The 23,213-nt window shown below is 43.2% G+C and overlaps 1 protein-coding gene and 2 long non-coding RNA genes across 8 annotated transcripts in view; 2 read left to right on the forward strand and 1 right to left on the reverse strand.

Moving 5' to 3' along the window:
• LOC148136381 (intercellular adhesion molecule 5-like) overlaps window positions 1–8,319 on the forward strand; it is a 48,634-nt gene extending 40,315 nt beyond the window's left edge. For both annotated transcript variants that reach the window (XM_087983522.1, XM_087983523.1), the window contains exons 3-6: window positions 1,925–2,239; window positions 4,331–4,624; window positions 6,462–6,749; window positions 8,184–8,319. In XM_087983522.1, coding sequence (XP_087839648.1) covers window positions 1,925–2,239; window positions 4,331–4,624; window positions 6,462–6,749; window positions 8,184–8,305 — 1,019 coding nt within the window. In that variant the 3' untranslated portion in view covers window positions 8,306–8,319. The remainder of the gene's footprint in view (window positions 1–1,924; window positions 2,240–4,330; window positions 4,625–6,461; window positions 6,750–8,183) is intronic.
• Window positions 1–23,213, reverse strand: part of LOC122552308 (uncharacterized) — a 215,346-nt gene that overhangs the window by 77,156 nt on the left and 114,977 nt on the right. For all 5 annotated transcript variants that reach the window (XR_015754509.1, XR_015754508.1, XR_015754511.1 and 2 more), the window contains 2 exons: window positions 8,768–8,887; window positions 2,034–2,086 (listed from right to left, as the gene is read on the reverse strand). This is a non-coding gene — a long non-coding RNA (uncharacterized LOC122552308). The remainder of the gene's footprint in view (window positions 1–2,033; window positions 2,087–8,767; window positions 8,888–23,213) is intronic.
• Window positions 20,210–23,213, forward strand: part of LOC122552315 (uncharacterized) — a 36,173-nt gene continuing 33,169 nt past the window's right edge. Inside the window, exon 1 of the long non-coding RNA XR_015754512.1 lies at window positions 20,210–20,325. This is a non-coding gene — a long non-coding RNA (uncharacterized LOC122552315). The remainder of the gene's footprint in view (window positions 20,326–23,213) is intronic.

The following is a 23,213-nucleotide window of genomic DNA, read 5'->3' on the forward strand; positions in this document are numbered from 1 at the left end:
TGCCCGTAGTGTTAGGTGCATTAGTCAGGGGTAAATGTATGGGAATGGGTCTGGGTGGGTTGCTCTTCGGAAGGTCGGTGTGGACTTGTTGAATCATTTGGGTTTGATCCAACTGAACTAATCAATGAGCATGAGACAAGCCATTAAAATTGATTATGGAAGAGTTCTTAAGACAAAAGAACATAAATTGGTCACTATTGGATTGTATGTTCAGTTTCTACAGACTTATGGGAGCACATAAAATTGTGCAGCAGCATTTAAACACCTCCCAGGAGATTATGAAAAGAATAGGCAGATAAGCATGTTGTCAACAGAATATTAGATAGTTGCAAGCAGGATGCAAAGTATTTGTGCGCTTAAACAGGATGAACCTCTGAAAGCAAAGATCAGTGGTCAATAGAAACATGTTAAGACACTAAGTAAAGTGACTTCTCTGGGTTTTAAATGGCCCCAGTTACATTCCAAAGACTTTTGCATCAAGCCATTGCTAAAGTATCTGATATTGCAGTTTTATTAGACAATGTTGTTATATACATGGGAAGACCATGTAAGGTACTTAGAAGACCTACTTAAGCAATTGTAGTCAGCTGGCTGAGTAATAAATCTGGCCAAAAGTGAATTCACAAAAGCAAAGGTAACTTACTTGGGATACTTCATAGGGCAAAGATAAATATTACCAAGAACCGCATAAGTGAAGAATCTGATTGAATTCCACATTTCTAAAGCTGAATAGAAAATCATGAGATTTTTAGGAATATGTGAGCTTTGTTATGTGGACTTCAGTACAATAGCTGTAACTTGTGATGATTCTGGGAATAGTGAGACCTGATCTCCAGTACACTACTTCACGGAGTTGTGACAGTGAGAAGGTTGGAGTTAATCTCCACAAGATCTGTGTGTCAATCACTTCCACCAATACTCTCATTGCTACATTTGAGGCAGGTAAATTGGTGGAAATAAAATCAAGTATGATTTTGTCTCTCCTTGGTTCCCACCTCATCTACTGCAGAACCAATCTAGCAGTTATGTCCTTTCGGACTCTGCTAGCTCAATCAATAGTGGTGTTACTGAGATACTTCTGGTAATGGTCACTGAATTTGTGCACTCAGATTGCACTATGTACCCTTGCTACCTTCAGTGCCCTAATCAATGTAGCGAATTAGATGGGTTTTTATGACAATCAATAATGGTTTCTTCATAATCATCATCATTAGGTGAGCTTTCAATTGAACTTAATTGCACCAGCTGCCAGGATGGGATTTAATTCATGTCCCCAGATTATTGCCAGTTCAGTGACAGTACCACTACAACACCAGTTCCTCACTTCTGCAGCCTCCTCAATTTTGAAAAACAAAAATGATGAAAAACAAGTGAAAGCAGCTCAGCCAACTCTGTTGCGGGTTGGCAGGGAGAATCTTTCAACATGGCAGTCTTCAATTGGACCTGCACTAAGGCAGGCATGGAAGGCCACAAGCTGCCTTGAGCGTTGGTCGCCCAGTCTGCCTCTGGTTGCATACTTCCAAGCAGTTCATCAGACTGTGTTATATTGGGAAACTGGAGGTTAACTGAAAGCTCCCACATGGCCTCCTTTATTCCCTTTAACAAAAGTATGAATGAGTCGAAAATGTGGTGCTGGAAAAGCACAGTAGGACAGGCAGCATTCGAGGAGCAGGAAAATCGACATTTTGGGCAAAAGCACTTCAGCAGGAAAAGTATGAATGAGCCTAATTGGCTACCTGCAGAAGTGGGTTGGGAATTGCTATGGACCCATACACACCTCATGCTACCTGCAGAAGTTGACAACCTTTTGGGAAACTGCATACTGGTCAGTCCACTTCCATTCCTTATCCACACCAAGTGGACGCCTGAAACATTAAACGTACCATTTCAGTGAAACCTGTTAACTGTGATTCTCCTTTCACAGATCGAGAGATAAGCATTACATTACTCCCTGAAGTACTGGAGATTAACAGAACATATAGTCTGGAGTGCATTGGCCCAAGAGTCTATCCAAACAATAAACTCATACTCACATGGCTGAGAGGTAGCGAGATTCTTCAGAGAAATTCCACAGGCGAACCAGGTTCTGTGGATGAAGATAAAAGGTTGAGAAATGTCTTCAATTTCATTGCAAGTCAATCAGATGATGGACAGGAATACACCTGCTTGGCTGAAGTGGACTTGGGCTCTCAGACCACAAAGTCAATCACAAACTCTTCTGTCAGTCTGCAAACTTATGGTAAGTTCTAATTGCACAAGAAATGCTCTCTTTCTTTAGAAAATACCATTGATTAAATACCTATAGTTTGTTCAGAATAAACAATGGAAAGCAATCTAGAGATGGGCTTCTCATGAGTTCTTGTTTTGTCCCCATTACAAAATATGATGGATAAGAATTGTTTGTCCTGAATAATGGTGCAAACATGCAATTTTCTCACCCGTAGTAGAGATGGGTACAAATACAACATTTGCACAGAAATGGCTTCGAGGGATATGGGCCAAACACAGGTGAATGGGGGTAATTCAGTTTAGGAAACCTGGTCTGTTACCGTGTTGGATGACTCTATGACCTGTTCATGGTGTAATTCTAAATGTTCTACAAATCTTTAAGCCTGCTAGAGAGTGTGCAAAATCTAGTCCAAAAAAGTCAATAAAATCTTTGCGAGGCAGATAAACATAAGGAACAGGTGTGGGAATATGCCATTTAGCTCCTTGAGCCTACTCTGCTGTTCAATAACTAATCTTTGACTGTAGCCCCATGTCCTTACCCGTTCCCACATCTCTTGATTTTCCTTCTTCAAGGTGGAGAGCTCAAGTTGGAGTATGTTCTGACTTGCCAGACATTCCATTGGTTAAAGTGTACTGATGGGCGCTCCTTCCACTTTCAGGAACACTGGGTGGCTGAGGCAGTCACCTCTTGCTTTGCCACATGGCAGCCAGCAGATTCCTGACAGTGACAGGAATTTCTGAAGGAATTTCACCACGCTGCCTTAAACATCACTCAGTAATGAGGAGAGGGGGGGGGTGATAAATAGTTCAGTAAACCTCATTATAAAGAGAGGGCAAAGACAACTACAAAAATCTACACCTGGGTTATGAACACTGAAATCCCAGCCTTAGCCAGGATGTCATAGATAGAGAGACACTGAGAACTGCAGACGCTGGAGAGTCAGAGTCAAAAGGTGTGGCACTGGAAAAACACAGTAGGCAAGGCAGCATCCGAGTAGCAGTAGAGCTGACATTTCAGGCATAAGCCTTTCCTGATAAAGGGCTTTATCAGGAAGAGCTCATGCCCTGAAACGTCAACTAGCCTGCTCCTCAGATGCAAGGAGAAAGTGAGGACTGCAGATTAGATTAGATTAGATTAGATTAGATTAGATTAGATTACAGTGTGGAAACAGGCCCTTCAGCCCAACAAGTCCACACCGACCCGCCGAAGCGAAACCCACCCCATACCCCTACATTTGCCCCTACCTAACACTACGGGCAATTTAGTATGGCCAATTCACCTGACCCTGCACATCTTTGGACTGTGGGAGGAAACCGGAGCACCCGGAGGAAACCCACGCAGACACGGGGAGAACGTGCAAACTCCACACAGTCAGTCGCCTGAGGCGGGAATTGAACCCGGGTCTCTGGCGCTGTGAGGCAGCAGTGCTAACCACTGTGCCACCGTGCCACTCTGGAGGTCAGAGCTTAAAAATGTGTTGCTGGAAAAGCGCAGCAGATCAGGCAGCATCAAAGGAGCAGGAGAATCGACGTTTCGGGCAGAAGCCCTTCTTTAGGTTCCTGAAGAAGGGCTTATGCCCGAAACGTCGATTCTCCTGCTCCTTTGATGCTGCCTGACCTGCTGCTCCTCAGATGCTGCCTGACCTCCTGTACTTTTCCAGCACCACATATTTCGAGTCATGTTATAGACAGATGCAAGTGAAGATCACAGTGAAGGTTAATCAGGGGTACATTATTATGCTACTCAGACTGATTGGTGCACATGAAACAGACTTAATAGTTGAAATACCTGAAAAGTAGCAAGAATTAATTTAAAAATAAAAGAAGTGAACTTCTGCAGATGTCTCCAGCTTTCTGACTATGAGTGAACGTGATAAATTTCTGGGATGATGTCAGTTTTCACTCTAGATGAAAGTGAGGACTGTAGATGCTGGAGATTATAGTCGAGAGAGAAAAAGCACAGCAGGTCAGGCAGTATCTGAGGAACATTAGAATCAACATTTTGGGCAAAAGCCCTTCATCAGTTTTCCACTCTATCCATTCAAAACTGAAACACACTGCAACAAATTAAAATGAAGTGAGTTTCTTGTCTGTATTACAGCTTTCATGGATCAGCCAAGAATCCTGGACAAAAGACCCAAAGAAGTGAAGCAAGAGGTCACATTAACATGTGAGGTCTCAAATGTCTATCCTGCTGAGAAGATGAGAGTAAGATGGTTTCAGGATGGTGTGGAACTGAACTCAGATACCACAAGGCCAAATTCCAACACTGTCCGAATAACAGCAGCATTGACACCACAGGAATCTGGTCTGATGGAAATCATCTGTATGGCCGATTTTGAGAAATATCCATCAATTCCCTCAAAGAATAATAGTGCTTTTATTGAGGTGTATGGTAAGAATTCTGGTTATAGAGTCATAGAGATGTACAGCATGGAAACAGACCCTTCGGTCCAACTCGTCCATGCCGACCAGATATCCCAACCCAATCTCGTCCCACTGCCAACACCCGGCCCATATCCCTTCAAACCCTTCCTATTCATTTACCCATCCAAATGCCTCTTAAATGTTGCAATTGTACCAGCCTCCACCACATCCTCTGGCAGCTCATTCCATACATGTACCACCCTCTGCATGAAAAAGTTGCCCCTTAGGTCTCTTTTATATCTTTCCCCTCTCATCCTAAACCTATGCCCTCTAGTTCTGGACTCCCCGACCCCAGGGAAAAGACTTTGCCTATTTATCCTATCCATGCCCCTCATAATTTTGTAAATCTCTATAAGGTCACTCCTCAGCCTCCGACGCTCCAGGGAAAACAGCCCCAGCTTGTTCAGCCTCTTCCTGCAGCTTAGATCCTCCAACCCTGGCAACATCCTTGTAAATCTTTTCTGAACCCTTTCAAGTTTTCACAACATCTTTCCGATAGGAAGACCAGAATTGCATGCAATATTCCAACAGTGACCTAACCAATGTCCTGTACAGCTGCAACATGACCTCCCAACTCCTGTACTCAATACTCTGACCAATAAAGGAAAGCATGGGGGAGTTTAAAATTAAAAAATATTCTGATAATTCATCACTGTCAACATGTCAGAACTTCCATTACTTTAAACAATAGAATCATTGTTGTTGACTGACAAATTGGGAAGGTTATTGAGCCATTTGTATACTCAGACACTTGGTATGACAAAAACATAAACATTGGCTAATTGGGTGGGATGGGCCTGTTTCTGTGCCATATTTCCTGTATGCACCTTGCAAAAATCTTAATGACACTTGGTATCCCAAGATCATGGGACAGTGTGAGTGACAGTCTATTCGGTGATCAGAGGCGAATGTGAATCACACTTGGCATTCCAAGTCATAAGATAATGTTTCATTAAGTGACTGTGTAATTTGGATTTGTAAGCACAATAATAAATTTAATTTCGACAAGGAAATAATCATGCCGGAATAGAAATGAATTGTGTCTTGAGATGAATAGTGAATATATTCAGGAAGGATAGAGTAATTTGTCAGATATTTTAATCCTGCTTCGTTAATCACATATTAGATTGATATTGAATCTAATTGTACTATTGTTCGCAACCTACTTTAGCCAGTGAATTATCTGCACGTTTGTGTGGCAGAAGCAAGTGACATGGATAAAGTAACTATTGATACAACTAGTGTCCAGAATTAAATTGCCCATAAAAATTGCCCGTAAATAAGTTGTTTAATATGGTTTCTGAGATTTACAAATTATAAGCAAAACCAACAAAAATGTAGGATCAAAAACTGAAAACACAAAACGTTAAGCAGAAATATTGCAAAAAAAGACTTTGCATTCTTTTCATACCTTACTCATTACGAGATCTCAAAATAGGGAGAGAATTATTTCCAATGAGCAATTACATAGTTTGAAGCATATGTCCTTTGAAACTAATCACTTATGGTAAACTAACCAACAAGCCAATGAGGATGAACACAAAAGGATTCTACAAACAGAAATGATCAGAATAAAGTTTTGGTGAGTTTGGGTCAGGATTGAATGTTGACTAAGATACTGCAGACACTGAAGGAACATGGAAAGATGATGTAGGGCTTTGTACATCTCCCTGATACAGCAATGAAGCAGGGGATGAGCAAGAAGCACGAAATGCATTCTGCCTTTGTTTCATTGTTATTAACCTCACACTGAGGGACTACTAGATACAACAATGTTTCTAACAGTATCTTTCTATTATTTTTAGCTTTCTCTTCCCCTGAAATCCAAGTACCAACCAGCCAGGAAGGAAATCTGGTTAATATTACATGCCTTGTGTTAAATGTCTCAGGGGATCTTGAACTCAGACTGAAGAAAGGAAATGACATATTAGTGAATGGATCAAGCAGTACTGGGCTCATTATCTCTCATACAGTAGAAGCTCAAGCTAAGCTGGATGGACAGCAGTATATCTGTGAAGCTGAACTGAAACTTCAAGATCAGTCAATGACAAGCCCTGTTATTAAACAACAGGTTGGAACCCTCCATGTCCTGTGTAAGTGGAATAATTTTGCTGACAAGAGATGAGTGGGTTTTTTTATTTCCAAATGCAGACCAATGAATTTCTCATACCAATTCTCCTCTTAGTCCTAACCAAACTGAATGGGTCTCCTCATACATAACCAAAGATTCCATACCTTTTCAACAAGACTGTACTGTTATTCTCTGGTCCCACCTCACCACTGGACACAACATAACTTTAAATGCTTTATCCAGTTACAGATATAGTCAATGACACGCTTTATCTACATTAGGTTTAGAATCAAAATATCCAGCAAGCACATTTCTTTAATAAACAACTAGTAAACAAGATTTTCAGCAAAGATTGAAATCAAATCAGCTCATTCTTTGCAAGTCAGGGGCACTGAACAATGCAGGCACCTTTGAGGGTTCCAGAATGTAGGAGTTGTGACAGCTCCCTGGATCTTGTGAATAGATCTGCATTACTTGGCTGGTGTCATCATAGATGATCCACACACTTACAGTGTGGAACCTTTCCAGAACATTGCTGGTGGCTGATAGTGTGCTCTGATTGCTACGTGATTACAACTGTTTGTATGCAGCCCCTATGGATTTCTAGCAATGGCAACCATGCAGAATGTCCTGAGCATCTGATTCCCAGCATCCAGGGAAAGCTAATATATTAATGGGCTTTAGTGATGAAGCCATGAGTCACCTCCCAGATAAATTTACAACTGAATGAGTGTGAAATTTCATAGAGATCCTAAGTGTTTTCCTTCAATGATCAATTCCTTGAGAAATTGAGGATCGCTGTCTTCTTCAAAGAAATTGAAATGACATGTTTCCCAGTCCTTGAGGATGCAAATGCTTGTCTAGCAACTGGCAGATGTAGGATATAGCTTTTCAGGACATTCTGATGTGTATTCTGCTCTACCTGTCTGTTAGCTAAATAAAAACCGAAGGAGCTGCCAATGCTGTAAATCAAAAACAAAAACAGAAATTGCTGGAAAAGCTCAGCAGGTCACAGACTGGAGGCTAGCGCAGGGAGGCAAGTCCCACCTGGGATTTCTATATTAATCAATGAAAACCTGCATCCCCATTCTAAGTCATTAAAGACTTAACAGCAATCTAGGTTTGTTCAATACATTGCATCAGTCGTATCTTTTATTATAAATTCTGTGTCCGACGATCCTACTTCACAAGCTACCTGACGAAGATGCAACGCTCTGAAAGCTTGTACCTCCAAATAAACCTGTTGGACAATGACCTGGTGATGTGTGATTTTTAGTTTTGTCCAACCTCGTCGACACTGGCACCTCGACATTAATGGGGAATCGCACTTTTAATTAGGAGAGAGGATATAAAGGATAAATAACTTTAAAGCGGACTTTAAACCATATTTGTATGTTATTGTGTAATGAACACTTTTGATATTAATTTAATCATTCTTTACTTTTCTTTAATTCAGATCAAACAACAGCCAGAAGGCTTGCAGCAAAGATCATTGGCCTCTCCTCTGTTGTAATCATAACTGGAGAATTGTTATTTATCACAATCATTTACTGTATCAAACAAAATAAAAAGAAGTAAACATAAATAATCAATGTATGTACAGCCAAGATCAATGTTTATGATGATACGGTCTCAGAACTGACACAATAAAAGGCGAAACAACCCCATCATTAATATCTACATGACAATGTGCAAATTGCCTAGGCATTTCCTGTCTGTAAAAAGCAGGACAAATCCAAATTAGCCAATTACCGCCCCATCAACCTCTTCAGTGAAATGATAGGGGGAGTTGTTTCATGGTGTTATCACTTGCACACAAAAAACTGCTCACTCACCATCCGTTTAGGTTCTCCCAAGGTCCAGTTGGCTCCTTAATCCAATGCAGCCTTCATCCAAACATGGACAAAAAAAATGCACAAGCAATACAGTGAAAGTGTCTGTCTTTGACATTAAGGCAACACTTGATCAACTGTAGCATCATGAAGCAAACTGAAGTCAATGGAAATCAGGGAGAAAACGCCTCATTGGATGAAATCATACCTTGTGCAAAGGAAGATGGATGTGCTTGTTGGAAGTAAATTGTCTCAGCCATAGGACATTACAGCAGGAGTTCCTCAAAGTAGTGTCTTGCCACAATCATCTTCAGATCAATGTTCTTCTCTAAAACGTAAAATCAGAAATGTTCACTCATTATTACACAATATTCAGCACCATTTTCAACTCCTCAGATACTAAAGCAGACCATGCAAATATGCAGGAAGGACTGGACAACATTCAGACCTTGTGCTAATAAATGGCAACTAAACATCTCTCAAACAAAAGAATATCTCCCTTTGACATTCAATGGCATCATTATCAGTGAATTCGCTACTATCAACATCCTGGGCTACCATTGACCACAAACCAAACTGGACCTTTCTCTTTCAACTTAATACACTCCTTAACCTCCTTGGTTAACCATGGTTAGTTTATCCCTCTCTTGGAATCCTTCCTCCTTACTGGGAGGCATCCATGCTGAAAGTCATGAATTACCTCCTTAAATGGGTGCCACTGCTTGTTTACTTTTATTCCTAATCTATTCACCTAGTTTACTTTAGCTAATTCTATCCTCATTTCATTGTAATTTCCTTTATTTTTCCTACCCAAGTTTCTCACTCTTTAGCTGAATATTAAATTCTACCACGTAATGATCAATTCTTCCTTGGGGATCTTTTACTTGGGGGTCATTATTAAACCTGTCTCACTACCCTATACATGACCCAAGATAGTCTGCTCCCTTGTTGGCACTTTAACATATTACTCTAGGAAACTATCCCTAATGCATTCCCTGAATTTGTTATCATAGCTACCCTTTTGAATTTGATTAACCTAATCAACCTGAAGATTGAAGTAATCCATAATTATTCCACTATTCTTTTTACATGGCCCCATTATTTGTTGATACATAGACTGTCCTATAGCATGACAATTGTTTGGGGAACTGTACATTACTTCTATCAATGTCTTTTTTTCCCTTACTGTGTTTTACTTCCCATCAAGTATGTGGCATGAACTGCGAGAAAAAGTGATAGATGCAGGTATAATTACATTTAAAAGATAGTTGGATGGAATAGAAAAGATTTAGAGGGATATGGGCCAAATTCCAGAAAGTGGGCTATTTGGTCGTCATGGATGAGTTGGACCAAAGGGGATGTTTCCATGCTGTATGACTCTATGACTTTACATCATCTAAGCCTAGATCGTTTCTCACAACTGTCTTCATTTCGTTTCATATTAATGGTGCTGCCCTACCACCTTTTCCCTCTGTCCTGTCTTTCTGAAAGGTCAAATATCCCTGATTGTTAAGTTCCCAGCTTTGATCTCCTTGTAACCACGTCTCCGTAATGGCTGAGATCATTTTCATTTATCTTGATTTGCGCTGTCAGTTCCTCCAACTCATTGTATTCAGATACAAAGCTTTAGGTTTGTTCTATTATTGAGTTTCCCTATGCTTTCATTGCTCTTTGATACAATATGATATTAACATATTGCCCCTTACTATCATTTTCTGGAACAACCGATCCCATTATTAACGTGCAATTCTACCTTCTCCTTTATCTTTGATATTCCAGTTTTCAATGCAACTGAACCCACCCCCACCCCCACCCTGACTAATTATCCCTGTTTACAACTACATTTCTCTTTCCTCCCCCCTTTTTAATGGTTGTCTGTACCACAGTGCTATGGTTATTTTGATCATCCTCCCTATAGTCCCTGCTCTCATCCACACAGGAACAAGTCTGTCTGACCCATTAGACAAGCTCAAGGGTTGAGTCTCCTTCAGCATAATTCCTGGATCCCCATACCTGCTTTGCTCATAGTCACACACTCCTGTCCCTCATCATCGAACAAATTCGAGGTAGTTAATCTAAGAGGTGTGACTGACTCCTGAAACATAGCATCCAGGTTATTCTTCCCCTCCCTGATGTATCAGTGTTTGAAACTCAGACTCTAGCTCATCAACACTGATTTGGAGTTCCTCAAGCAGCCCAACACTTGCTACATATGTACCTCTTGCCCTCTTTACCAAATTCTCATACTTCAAAATCCCATACTCATTCAAGCTGTGCCTCAATCCAGATGTGATATTTCCTTACTGACCGTGCAAAACTTACTGATCAAACTAAACTCTTCATCCAAGACATTAAGATATATTGTACATAATTGATGCACTGATCCCAAGTGGCATTCTGCAAGTTACAGCCTCCCAACCTGAAAATTACTCTATCCCATTTATCTCTACTTCTTGCTTCCTGTTAAAGTTGCCATAGTCCCAGAGGATCATTGGGCTCCTCTCTCATAAGAGAGAGGTGATTGGTGGTGGTTTAACCTGAGAGTCACCACATCTCAGATGAGGTTGAGAAGGTGTGACCTTCACAGTAACCTCAGCCAATACAGACAATGAGTGTGCTATTCCTGTCACTCTGCATTGCAAACCAGCCATCCAGTTAACTGAGTTAGCTAATCACTTCTCTGGCCATGCTTATATGTCACCCTCTACATCATGAGTTCTTATTCTGTGCAGTAACATTTGGTGTAGCACATCATTAAATGCCTTCTGGAAATTCAACTCTGTCACCTTCATTTGAGAGACAAATTGCAAACTGGGTGACTGCTTTGAGAAGACTCATGTTCTGACCCTGACCTTCCAGTTGACTGCTACCGAGTTTCCTGGCCACCATTTCTGTTTCCGGCCTGCTCCTCTCGTGAAAGGACTAAAACTGAATAAAATAATGAAGTCTAACCAAGTGCAGTATAAAAGTAAGTTTATGGATTATCCTGTAAAGACATCCTAATACTCGATTTACCTTTGCCTGTAGCTTCTTGGCAATGGCATTAATCATTAAAATATTCCTATTCTCTAATATATCTTCACACTCCTAAACAAAATACACACAATTTGTGTTAAGCCTACCCACTTGGAGGAGATTGCTATTCAAGACCTTTTCCTTACACATACCTAAATTCAGATTATCTGATCAAATGGGAGTGACAAAGCATATACCAAAGCATATACCAGATTGCAAAGACCAACTTCAAGAAATGGAGTCAATAGTAGCTTAATCACAGAAGAAAGATTCTTCATCAGAGTATCACTTCAATTCCATGAGCCTTTTGTAGGATAATATCAGGAATGAACAAGTTGTTTATTTGTGCTCATTTTGTTCATTTTGTGTTCACTTTTATTATTTCTGTACAATATAATAGAATTCTATTATGTTAGAATTCTATCATGTAATTCTTATATTAAATTAGGATGTCAATTTATGTTGGCTGTGCTGCCCCAACACCACACTGTGTCATAACACAGTTCTTTGCTAAAACTAGGAACAAAGAAAACAATAGCTTAAACTGAACACTGCTTTTCAGTGAACATTCCAACCGCTCTTAAGGAAAGCAACCGTAAATGAGCAGAATGAGGCATGAGGGAAGCTGAACATAATCACATCTGAAGAGTCATAGAGATGTACAGTATGGAAACAGACCCTTCAGTCCAACTCATCCATGCCAACCAAATATCCAACCCAATCTAGTCCCACCTGACAGCACCCGGCCCATATCCCTCCAAATCCTTCCTATTCATATAGCCTCTAGATGCCTTTTAAATGTTGCAATTGTACTAACCTCCACCACTTCCTCTGGGAGCTCATTCCACACACGTACCACCCTCTGCATTAAAACGTTGCTCCTTAGATCTCATTTATACCTTTCGCCTCTCATCCTAAACCTATGCCCTCTAGTTCTGGACTCCCCCACCCTAGAGAAAAGACTTTGTTTAGTTATCCCTATGCCCCTCATGACTTTATAAACCTCTATAAGATCATCCCTGAGCATTCAAAGCTCCAGGGAAAACAGCATCAGCCTATTCAACCTCTCCCTATAACTCAAATCCTCCAAGGAGAAAGTGAGGTCTGCAGATGCTGGAGATCAAAGTTGAAACTTTATTGCTGGAACAGCACAGCAGGTCAGGCAGCATCCAGGGAACAGGAGATTCGACGTTTCGGGCACAGGCCCTTCTTCAGGAATGAGCAGAGAGTGTTCAGCAGGAGAAGATAAAAGGTAGGGAGGAGGGACTTGGAGGAGGGGCGTTGGAAATGTGATAGGTGGAAAGAGGTCAAGGTGAGGGTGATAGGTCGGAGTAGGATGGAGGCGGAGAGGTCAAGAAGAAGACTGCAGGTCAGGAAGGCGGTGCCGGGCTGGAGGGATCCGGCTGAGACAAGGTGGGGGGAGGGGGGGATGAAGAAACTGGTGAAGTCCAAGTTCATCCCCTGCGGTTGGAGGGTTCCCAGTCGGAAGATAAGACGCTCCTCCTCCGACCGTCGGGTTGTTGTGGTTTGGCGGTGGATGAGTCCAATGACCTGCATATCCTCGGTGGAGTGGGAGGGGGAGTTGAAATGCTGTGCTACAGGTTGGTTGGGTTGGTTCGTCCGGGTGGCCCAGAGGTGCTCTCTGAATCGCTCCGCAAGTAGGCGGCCTGTCTCCCCAATATAGAGGAGGCCACACCGGCTGCAGCGGATGCAGTAGATGATGTGGGTGGAGGTGCAGATGAATCTGTGGCGGATATGGAAGTTTCCTTTGGGGCCTTGGAGAGAAGTGAGGGGGGAGGTGTGGGTGCAAGTGTTGCACCTCCTGCGGTTGCAAGGGAAGGTGCCGGGAGTGGAGGTTGGGTCGGTGGGGGGGTGTGGATCTGACAAGGGAGTCGCGGAGGGAGTGGTCTCTACGGAAAGCTGATAGGGGAGGGGAGGGAAATATATCCTTGGTGCTGGGGTCTGTTTGGAGGTGGCGGAAGTGACGGCGGATGATGCGCTGTACATGGAGATTGGTGGGGTGGTAGGTGACGACCAGTGGGGTTCTGTCCTGGTGGCGGTTGGAGGGGCGGGGCTCAAGGGCGGAGGAGCGGGAAGTGGAGGAGATGCGGTGGAGGGCACTGTCGACCACGTCGGGGGGGGAAATTGCGGTCCTTGAAGAAGGAGGCCATCTGTGTTGTACGTATTTTGAACTGGTCCTCCTGGGAGCAGATGCGGCGGAGACGAAGGAATTGGGAGAATGGGATGGCGTTTTTACAGGGGGCAGGATGGGAGGAGGTGTAGTCCAGGTAGCTGTGGGAGTCGGTTGGTTTGTAGTAGATGTCCGTGTTGATTCGGTCACCTACCACCCCACCATTCTCCATGTACAGCGCATCATCCGCCGTCACTTCCGCCACCTCCAAACAGACCCCAGCACCAAGGATATATTTCCCTCCCCTCCCCTATCAGCTTTCCGTAGAGACCACTCCCTCCGCGACTCCCTTGTCAGATCCACACCCCCCACCGACCCAACCTCCACTCCCGGCACCTTCCCTTGCAACCGCAGGAGGTGCAACACTTGCGCCCACACCTCCCCCCTCACTTCTCTCCAAAGCCCCAAAGGAAACTTCCATATCCGCCACAGATTCACCTGTACCTCCACCCACATCATCTACTGCATCCGCTGCAGCCGGTGTGGCCTCCTCTATATTGGGGAGACAGGCCGCCTACTTGCGGAGCGATTCAGAGAGCACCTCTGGGCCACCCGGACGAACCAACCCAACCAACCTGTAGCACAGCATTTCAACTCCCCCTCCCACTCCACCGAGGATATGCAGGTCATTGGACTCATCCACCGCCAAACCACAACAACCCGACGGTCGGAGGAGGAGCGTCTTATCTTCCGACTGGGAACCCTCCAACCGCAGGGGATGAACTTGGACTTCACCAGTTTCTTCATCCCCCCCTCCCCCCACCTTGTCTCAGCCGGATCCCTCCAGCCCGGCACCGCCTTCCTGACCTGCAGTCTTCTTCTTGACCTCTCCGCCTCCATCCTACTCCGACCTATCACCCTCACCTTGACCTCTTTCCACCTATCACATTTCCAACACCCCTCCTCCAAGTCCCTCCTTCCTACCTTTTATCTTCTCCTGCTGAACACTCTCTGCTCATTCCTGAAGAAGGGCCTGTGCCCGAAATGTCGAATCTCCTGTTCCCTGGATGCTGCCTGACCTGCTGTGCTGTTCCAGCAATAAAGTTTCAAATCCTCCAAACCCTGGCAACATACTTGTAAATCTTTTCTGAAACCTTTCAGGCTTCACAACATCTTTCTGATAGGAAGGAGACCAGATTTGCACGCAATATTTTAACAGTGGCCTAACCAATGTCCTGTACAGCCACAACATGACCTCCCAACTCCTATACTCAATATTCTGACCGATAAAGGAAAGCATACCAAACACCTTCTTCACTATCCTATCTACCTGCGGCTCCACTTTCAAGGAGCTAGGAACCTGCACTCCAAGGTCTCTTTGTTCAGCAACACTCTCTCGGACCTTACCATTAAGTGTATAAGTCCTGCTAAGATTTGCTTTCCCAAAATGCAGCATCTTGCATTTATCTAAATTAAACTCCATATGCCACTTCTCAGCTCATTGGCCCATCTGATCAAGATCCTGTTGTAATCTGAGGTAAACTTCTTCACTGTCCACTACACCTCCAATTTTGGTGTTATTGCAAACTTACTAACTGTACCTCTTATGCTCGCATCCAAATCATTTTATGTAAATGACAAAAAGTAGAGGACCCAGCACCGATCCTTGTGGCACTCCACTGGTCACAGGCCTCCAGTCTGAAAACAAACTTCCAACACCACTCCAAATGGCTAGTGCTCCCTGTATTCCATGAGATCTAACCTTGCTAACCAGTCTCCCATGTGGAACCTTGTTGAACACCTTACTAAGGATAAATTTGAAAGAAGAATAGATAATAAGTCAGAAGAATTTGTGAAGAAATTTCCAAATTGTAAGGGAATGGTGGCTGATGATGGCACTTGACACAGTGAAAGGTGAAAGATGTGCATTAGAAAGAAGCTTCGCAACTGAAAGAAAACCTACCATATCTGGGACAGAACACCTAATAAACATTTACTAAGGGAATCATGAGGGAGAGTGAGAGAGTGAGCCTAACGCGAAGGACATCTAACCAGTGAAGGAGAAATGGGAGAGCATGGGTGATAGCGGGAGAGCAAGCCAAAGGCAGATGAGAGTGAGCATGAAGTATCCCAGCAACTGTAGCGTCGGCAATCGCAGAGGAGATCGAGTCAAAAGCAGAGAAGGTCGAACACTTGTAGGGAGTGCAAGCCCAGCATGGTTAAGCACTTAAGAAGGGACTCTCATGTTGAACTACTAACTTTATTTCTTTATTTTTCTACTTTATACTAAGAAGGATTTTACTAGAACATAGAACAGTCCTGCACAATAAAAGTCCTTCGGCCCTTGATGCTGTGCCGACATTTTATCCTACTCTAAGATAAAACTAACCTGCATACCCTTCATTGTGCTATCATCCATGTACCTATCCAAGAGTCGCTTAAATGTCCTTAATGTACATGATTCTACCAGCACCACTGGCAGTGCTTTCCATGCACCCACCACTCTCTGTGTAAAGAAGGACTTCTGTCATCTCTCCTAAACCATCCTCCAATCTCCTTAAAACTATGCCCTCATGTGATAGCCATTTCTGGGAAAAAGTTTCTGATTATTCACTCTATCAATGCCTCTCATCATCACATACACCTCTATCAAGTTGCCTCTCAGCCTTCTTTGCTCCAATGAGAAAAGCCCCAGCTCCCTCAATCTTTCTTCGTAAGACATTCTCTCCAGTCCAGGCAGCATCCTGGTAAATCTCCTTTGCACCCTCTTGAAAGCTTTCACGTCTTTCCTATAATTATGATCAGAACTGAACACCATATTCCAAGAGTGGTCTAACCAGGCCAACATAACCTCATGACTCAATCCCCCTGCTAATGAAAGCCAACACACCGTACGTTTTTTCAACAACTCCATAAACTTGGTGGCAACCTTGAGGGACCTATGGACATGGACCCCAAAATCCTTCTGTTCCTCCCATTGCCAAGAATCCTGTCTTTACCCCTGTGGTCTGCATTCAAATTTGACTTCCAAAGTGAACCACTTCACACTTTTCCATCTGCCACTCGTACGCCCAGTTCTGCATCCTGTCAATGTCCCGTTGCAACCTACAAAAGCCCTCCACCCTATCCACCACTCCAATAACCTTTGTGTCATTGGCAAACTTACTAACCCACACTTCCACTTCCTCATCCAAGGCATTTAGAAAAAAAAATCACAGAAAGCAGAGGTCCCCAAACAGATCACTGCAGAACATCACTGATCATCTAGCTCCAAACTGAATACTTTCGATCTACAACCACCCTTTGTCTTCTATGGGCCAGCCAATTCTGTATCCAGACAGCCAAATATCCCTGTATCCCATGCCTCCTTATTTCCTAAATAAGTCTACCATAAGGAACCCTATCAAATGCCTTGCTAAAATCCATTTACACCATACCCACTGCTCTAACTTCATCAATGTGTTTCGTCACATCCTCAAAGAATTCAATAAGGCTTGTGAGGCAGTCCTGCTCCTCACAAAGCCATGTTGACTAGTTCTAATCAAACTATGATTTTCCAAGTAATCATAAATCCTGTCTCTCCGAATCCTCTCCAATAATTTGCCCACCACAGATGTAAGACTGGCTGGTCTATAATTCCTAGGATCATCCCTATTCCCTTTCTTGAACAATGGAATAACATTTGTCACCCTCCAATCATCTGGCACGATTCCAGTGGACAGTGATGACGCAAAGATCATCGTCAAAGGCACAGAAATGTCTTTCCTAGCTATCTGTAGTAATCAGGGTTTATCCCATCTGGCCCAGGGGACTTATCTATCCTTACATTTCTCAAAATTTTCAGCACATCTTCCTTCTTAATATCAAACTGTTCAAGCACATCAGCCTGTTTCATGCTGTCCTCACAAATGACAAGGTCCCTCTCAGTAGCGAATACTGAAGCAAAGCATTCATTAAGGACTTCCCCTATCTCCTCCAACTCCAGGCGCAAGTTCCCTCCACTATTGCTAATCGGCCCTACCCTCACTCTGGCCACCCTCTTATTCCTCACATAAGTGTAGAATGCCTTAGGGTTTTCCTTAATCCTACCTGCTAAAGCTTTCTCATGCCCCCTTGTAGCTCTCCTAAGCCCGTTCTTCAGTTCCTTCCCTGGCTACCTTGTAACTCTCTAGAGCCCTGTCTGATCCTTGCCTCCTCAACGTTAAGTAAGTTTTCATCTTTCTCTTGACTATATTTTCCATATCCCTTGTCACTCAAGGTTCTTTCAACTACCATCCCTTCCTCAGTCGGCCAAACCTGTCCAGCACTATAAGCAAGTGCTCTCCAAACAACCTCCACATTTGTCGTGCATTTTCCTGAGAACATCTGTTCCCAACTTAGTGCCCAGTGCCTGCCTAATATAATTGCAATTCTCCCTCCCCCAATTAAATACTTTCCCAACTGTCTGCTCCTATCCCTCTTCATGACCATAGTAAAGGTCTGGGACTTGTGGTGACTATCACTGGAATGCTTTCCCACTGAGAGATCTGACACCTGGCCTTCTTTGTTGCCAAGCACCCAATCCAACATGGCCTCCCCTCTACTCGGTCTATCTGCATATTGTGTCAAGAAACCTTCCTGGATACACCTGACAAAAACTGCTCCATTCAAACTAAGAAGGTTCCAATCAATATTAGGAAGTTAAAGTCACCCATGACAACAACCCTGTTACTTCTGCACCTTTCCAAAATCTGCCTCCCAATCTGCTCCTCTGTGTCTCTGCTGCTACTGGGGGGCTTGGGGGAGGAGTGTGTGGGGGCGGGGGGGGGGGGGGGTCTCTAGAAACCATCTAATAAAGTGACTGCTAAATAAAGTTACAGGAACATTTACCTTCCCAGCAGCCCCATGGTCCGTGTTCTCGCCACTCCTGCTGCTTCACTGTTGAATTTTTAACTTTATTTCCTTATTTTTCTCCTTCCTACCTAAGATTTTGTACCCATGTACCTTTGTACCTAAGATGGCACCAGGAATGGCAATATTTAATACTTTTCACTGTACTCCTGTAACCCTGTATCTGTGTACATATGACAATAAAATCTAATTCAAATTCCAATTTCTCTGTGAAAACTTCTCAAGAAATAAACCTGGTCGGGAATCAGAACAGTTTACACTTAAATGTCTTCTGTGGTCTACACTTAGATGGACACGATGTATATTTGTCTCCGAAAATCCTGAATGAAGAACTTACAGAGTGCGTAGATCCAAAGGATCACTTCCATGGATCATCAGAAAGTGAGGTTCCATCCAAAGTACAGGGAAGAGGAGAAAGTCAGGATATTCCTTCATAAATATTCAACAAACAAAATATTGAGAGGCCAGGTTCCAGGTCACACTCCATTTTTGGAGAAGAGGTAATTAAACTAAACATAAAATCCCCTGAAAAGAAGAAACTGAACTACATTATGATACAGAAGGGGAGAGGGAATGCTGACATACTTTCTTCTTTAACTGATATAACTTTTATCCTTTCCCCAAACTCTGGCAAGGTTAGATGTTCTTTCTAGCACTCAATTGCAGGACTATCCCTGACTGGATCTGACAACAACAATAAACTTATTCAACAGACATATTAAGACAAAAATTTCTGAAGAAATTTCCTGAATATTCCTGAAGAAGGGCTAATGCCCGAAACATCGATTCTCCTGTTCCCTAGATGCTGCCTGACCTGCTGCGCTTTTCCAGCAACACATTTCCATCTCTGATGTCCAGCATCTGCAGACCTCACTTTCTCCCATATTAAGACAAAATATCACCTTCAAAATACAGGAGGGTGTACCAACATGCCAAAGACAGCAGCAGTTAAAGAAGGTGGCTCATTTTCAAGGGTAAATAATGGTCAGCAAAAAATGCTGGCCGAGCCAATGATGCCAGCACTTCATGAACAACGCTTTTTTAAAGAGCCAAAAAGAAATTCCTGGAACACTCCCAGAAGCACTACGAATGAGTTTTTGAGAAGTGATGGGATGGTACTCGTTTAATTTATCTTATTCATATCCCATTGGCGCTCTAAATAGATCACCACAATCTATTCCGTTAATAAAGTATTGATCATAAATGTAAGCTAGCATATCATCTTCTGACCAAACAATTACCTACAAAAAGATGATTGCCACACTAAAAGCAAAAACAAATTACAGAAGTTATCCAAAATCACAGGGCAATGGGAACTTTTACTAATGGGAAAAATGAGTCATAATAATGAGAAATGGATGAATGTGGTCTTCAGTTTAGAGAGTGTGATTGACATCAGATCTAACAACACCAATGACATAAATAAGTAATCAGTTTACAGATAAAGCAGAAAATCATGTGATTGGACATGAGGAGAGTTATTCTGCCCAATCCCACTATTGCTATGCAGGAGATTTTTGGCTGTGTTATTACGAGTTCCTTCCAGTAGCTGCTGGGTTTTGGAATGGAAACACGTTTCAGCATTTCTACAGCCAAATATACTGCTCCAGGATGGTTTGCTGCCTCCCTAAATCCACGATCAAGAATGTCACCGAGTAGCTGCAGAATATTCTTATTGGGAGCGGATGAACGGGCAGAAGGCATGGTCTATATTGCTATCAAAAACATAGGTAAGAAGGGAGAACTGGTCTTAAAAGTAGATTTTAGAGGTTTAGGAACGAGTTTAAAATGCAGGACTTCAAAGGCAGCAACGTCAGGATTATGCCCAGTGCAATGTATTAGAAATAAGAGGATAAGAGTAAATGAACACATGGCTGGAGAGATGGTGAAGGAGGGAGAACTTCCAATTTCTGAGACATTGGGACCAGTTCTTGGGCAGGTGAGACCTACACAATGAAAAATGTAATAATGCACTTGCAATCCTTTACATTTTGCTGTTTCCCATGCAATTACAACTAAATTTAACACACAATCAGGGAAGATTTTCAGTAGTTTAATCTGCCATTGGTCTACAATTGAGCAGGTATGTGTTTGCTATGAACAGGGAGGTTGTTCAACACGATCATTATGTTGCTACAATTAACCTATGATTTATTGACAGCACAAAGTTGACACAGCTTTTTTCAAATTTAAATGTCATTTGTAAATATTTCACATTTCATTGGTTTCACTTTTACTTGTGTGTGTCACCATTATTTGATGAGATGAACTCAGTCAAACAGCTAGTACTGGCACACCTCATGTTGGCTTACAGTTTGATAATCACACAGAAATTAGAGACATTACTTTATTGTGGAAAAAAACAGTCAGGTATTTTTGAATTCACTATTAATTGAATATTCATGTCAATTTTGAACTTGCCATACCTTGGGACAATGTTGAACTTGCAGGCTAAGCTGACCATTTCCTCTGGGTGAACTCAAAGCCCTATAAGGACTCTGCCAGCCAACAGCTGAAATAGACATTTCAGCAGTATGGACCCTGCCCTTTAGGTTCCTCATTTTCTTATCTTGCCTGACTGACTGTTCCCACCATCTCACACCACACCCAGGATGCCAGGCCCTTCCCCCTTCTACTTCTCCGTTAATTTAACCAGGTTTTCCTGAATTAACAAAGTGAGCAAATTTATTTATTGCTAAATGTGAGAAGAAAAAGTAGTCCAACATACACTCACACAGCAGAAGTAAGCAGCAAGTCCAAAAAAATACAAAAGTTAAAAAATTACGCAGATCAATCTATGAATTGTTTGTTAACAGCAGATACTGTGATGTTGTCATAATCACTGGATGTCAACAGTAATATTGATGTTGGCAGTTGAGCAGTCGATTTTGTGATTCTTGGTTTTGCAGGTTGGTGGAAGTTCTGTGGTTCTGTTACCTTTTGACATTCACTGAATTCCAGAATTCAGAGTAAAAGAAAGCTTTTCCCTTTGTTTTACCTACAGTTCAAGGGTGTTTATATTGTCTGTTCTCAAGGCTGTGGTCCTCACGGCACTCTAGTCCACACATTAGCACATCCAGACAATAAAACACAGACTAGTGCTGTAGTCAGTTTTTAACGCCTTTTTATTGTACATTCCTGGAAGGTTAAACACATCTGACTGCAATATTGACTTTCTCCTGAGACAGGGAGGTAATCAGCCCACTTGTGATGTCTTCTTGCTAAGCCTCTCCCCTGCTTGAAGTTTCCCTAACACATTACGGGGTGACATTTCATGGACTTCTAAGAAGACTTTGGCAGTCACTGCATTGATTTTAACCTCAACTCTACATTATTGTATGTTCCTGATAACTTTTCACCTCTTTGCTCATCACAAACCTCTGCCTTAAAACCTCCAAAGATTCTGCCTCCACTTCTTTCTGAGGAAGAGAATTCCAAAGACCCATAACCCTCTGAGAGAGGAAAACAAATTCTCCTGATCTCTATTTTAAATAAATAACCCTTATTTTTAAGCAATGACTTCCCCATTCAAGATTCACCCACAAGAGTCAACATCCTATCCACATGGAGAAAGTGAGGTCTGCAGATGCTGGAGATCAGAGCTGGAAATGTGTTGCTGGAAAAGCGCAGCAGGTCAGGCAGCATCCATGGAACAGGAGAATCGACGTTTCGGGCAAAAGCCCTTCTTCAGGAATGGGGACAGTTTGTCCAGCAGGCTAAGATAAAAGGTAGGGAGGAGGGACTTGGGGGAGGGGCGTCGGAAATGTGATAGGTGGAAAGAGGTCAAGGTGAGGGTGATAGGTCAGACTGGGGTGGGGGCGGAGAGGTCGGGAAGAAGATCTCAGGTTAGGAAGGCGATGCTGAATTTGATGGATTTGACTGAGACAGGGTGGGGGGAGGGGAAATGAGGAAACTGGTGAAATCCGAGTTCATCCCTTGTGGTTGGAGGGTTCCTAGCCGGAAGATGAGGCGTTCTTCCTCCAACCGTCGTTTTGTTGTGGTCTGACGATGGAGGAGTCCAAAGACCTGCATATCCTTGGTGGAGTGGGAGGGGGAATTGAAATGTTGAGCTACAGGGTGGTTGGGTTGGTTGGTCCGGGTGTCCCAGAGGTGTTCTCTGAAACGCTCCGCAAGTAGCCGGCCTGTCTCCCCAATATAGAGGAGGCCACATCGGGTGCAGAGGATGCAATAGATGATATGTGTGGAGGTGCAGGTGAATCTGTGGCGGATATGGAAGTTTCCTTTGGGGCTTTGGAGGGAGGTGAGGGGGGAGGTGTGGGCGCAAGTCTTGCACCTCCTGCGGTTGCAGGGGAAGGTGCCGGGAGTGGAGGTTGGGTTGGTGGGGGGTGTGGATCTGACGAGGGAGTCACGGAGGGAGTGGTCTTTACGGAATGCTGATAGGGGAGGGGAGGGAAATATATCCTTGGTGGTGGGGTCCGTTTGGAGGTAGTGGAAATGATGGCGGATGATGCGCTGTACATGGAGATTGGTGGGGTGGTAGGTAAGGACCAGTGGGGTTCTGTCCTGGTGGCGGTTGGAGGGGCAGGGTTCAAGGGCGGAGGAGCGGGAAGTGGAAGAGATGCGGTGGAGGGCATCGTCGACCACGTCGGGGGGGAAA

Source organism: Chiloscyllium plagiosum, unplaced genomic scaffold, assembly GCF_037043375.1.
Source record: "Chiloscyllium plagiosum isolate Xiang-an unplaced genomic scaffold, Cpla_swu_hap1 HiC_scaffold_45, whole genome shotgun sequence".
NCBI lineage: Eukaryota > Metazoa > Chordata > Chondrichthyes > Orectolobiformes > Hemiscylliidae > Chiloscyllium > Chiloscyllium plagiosum.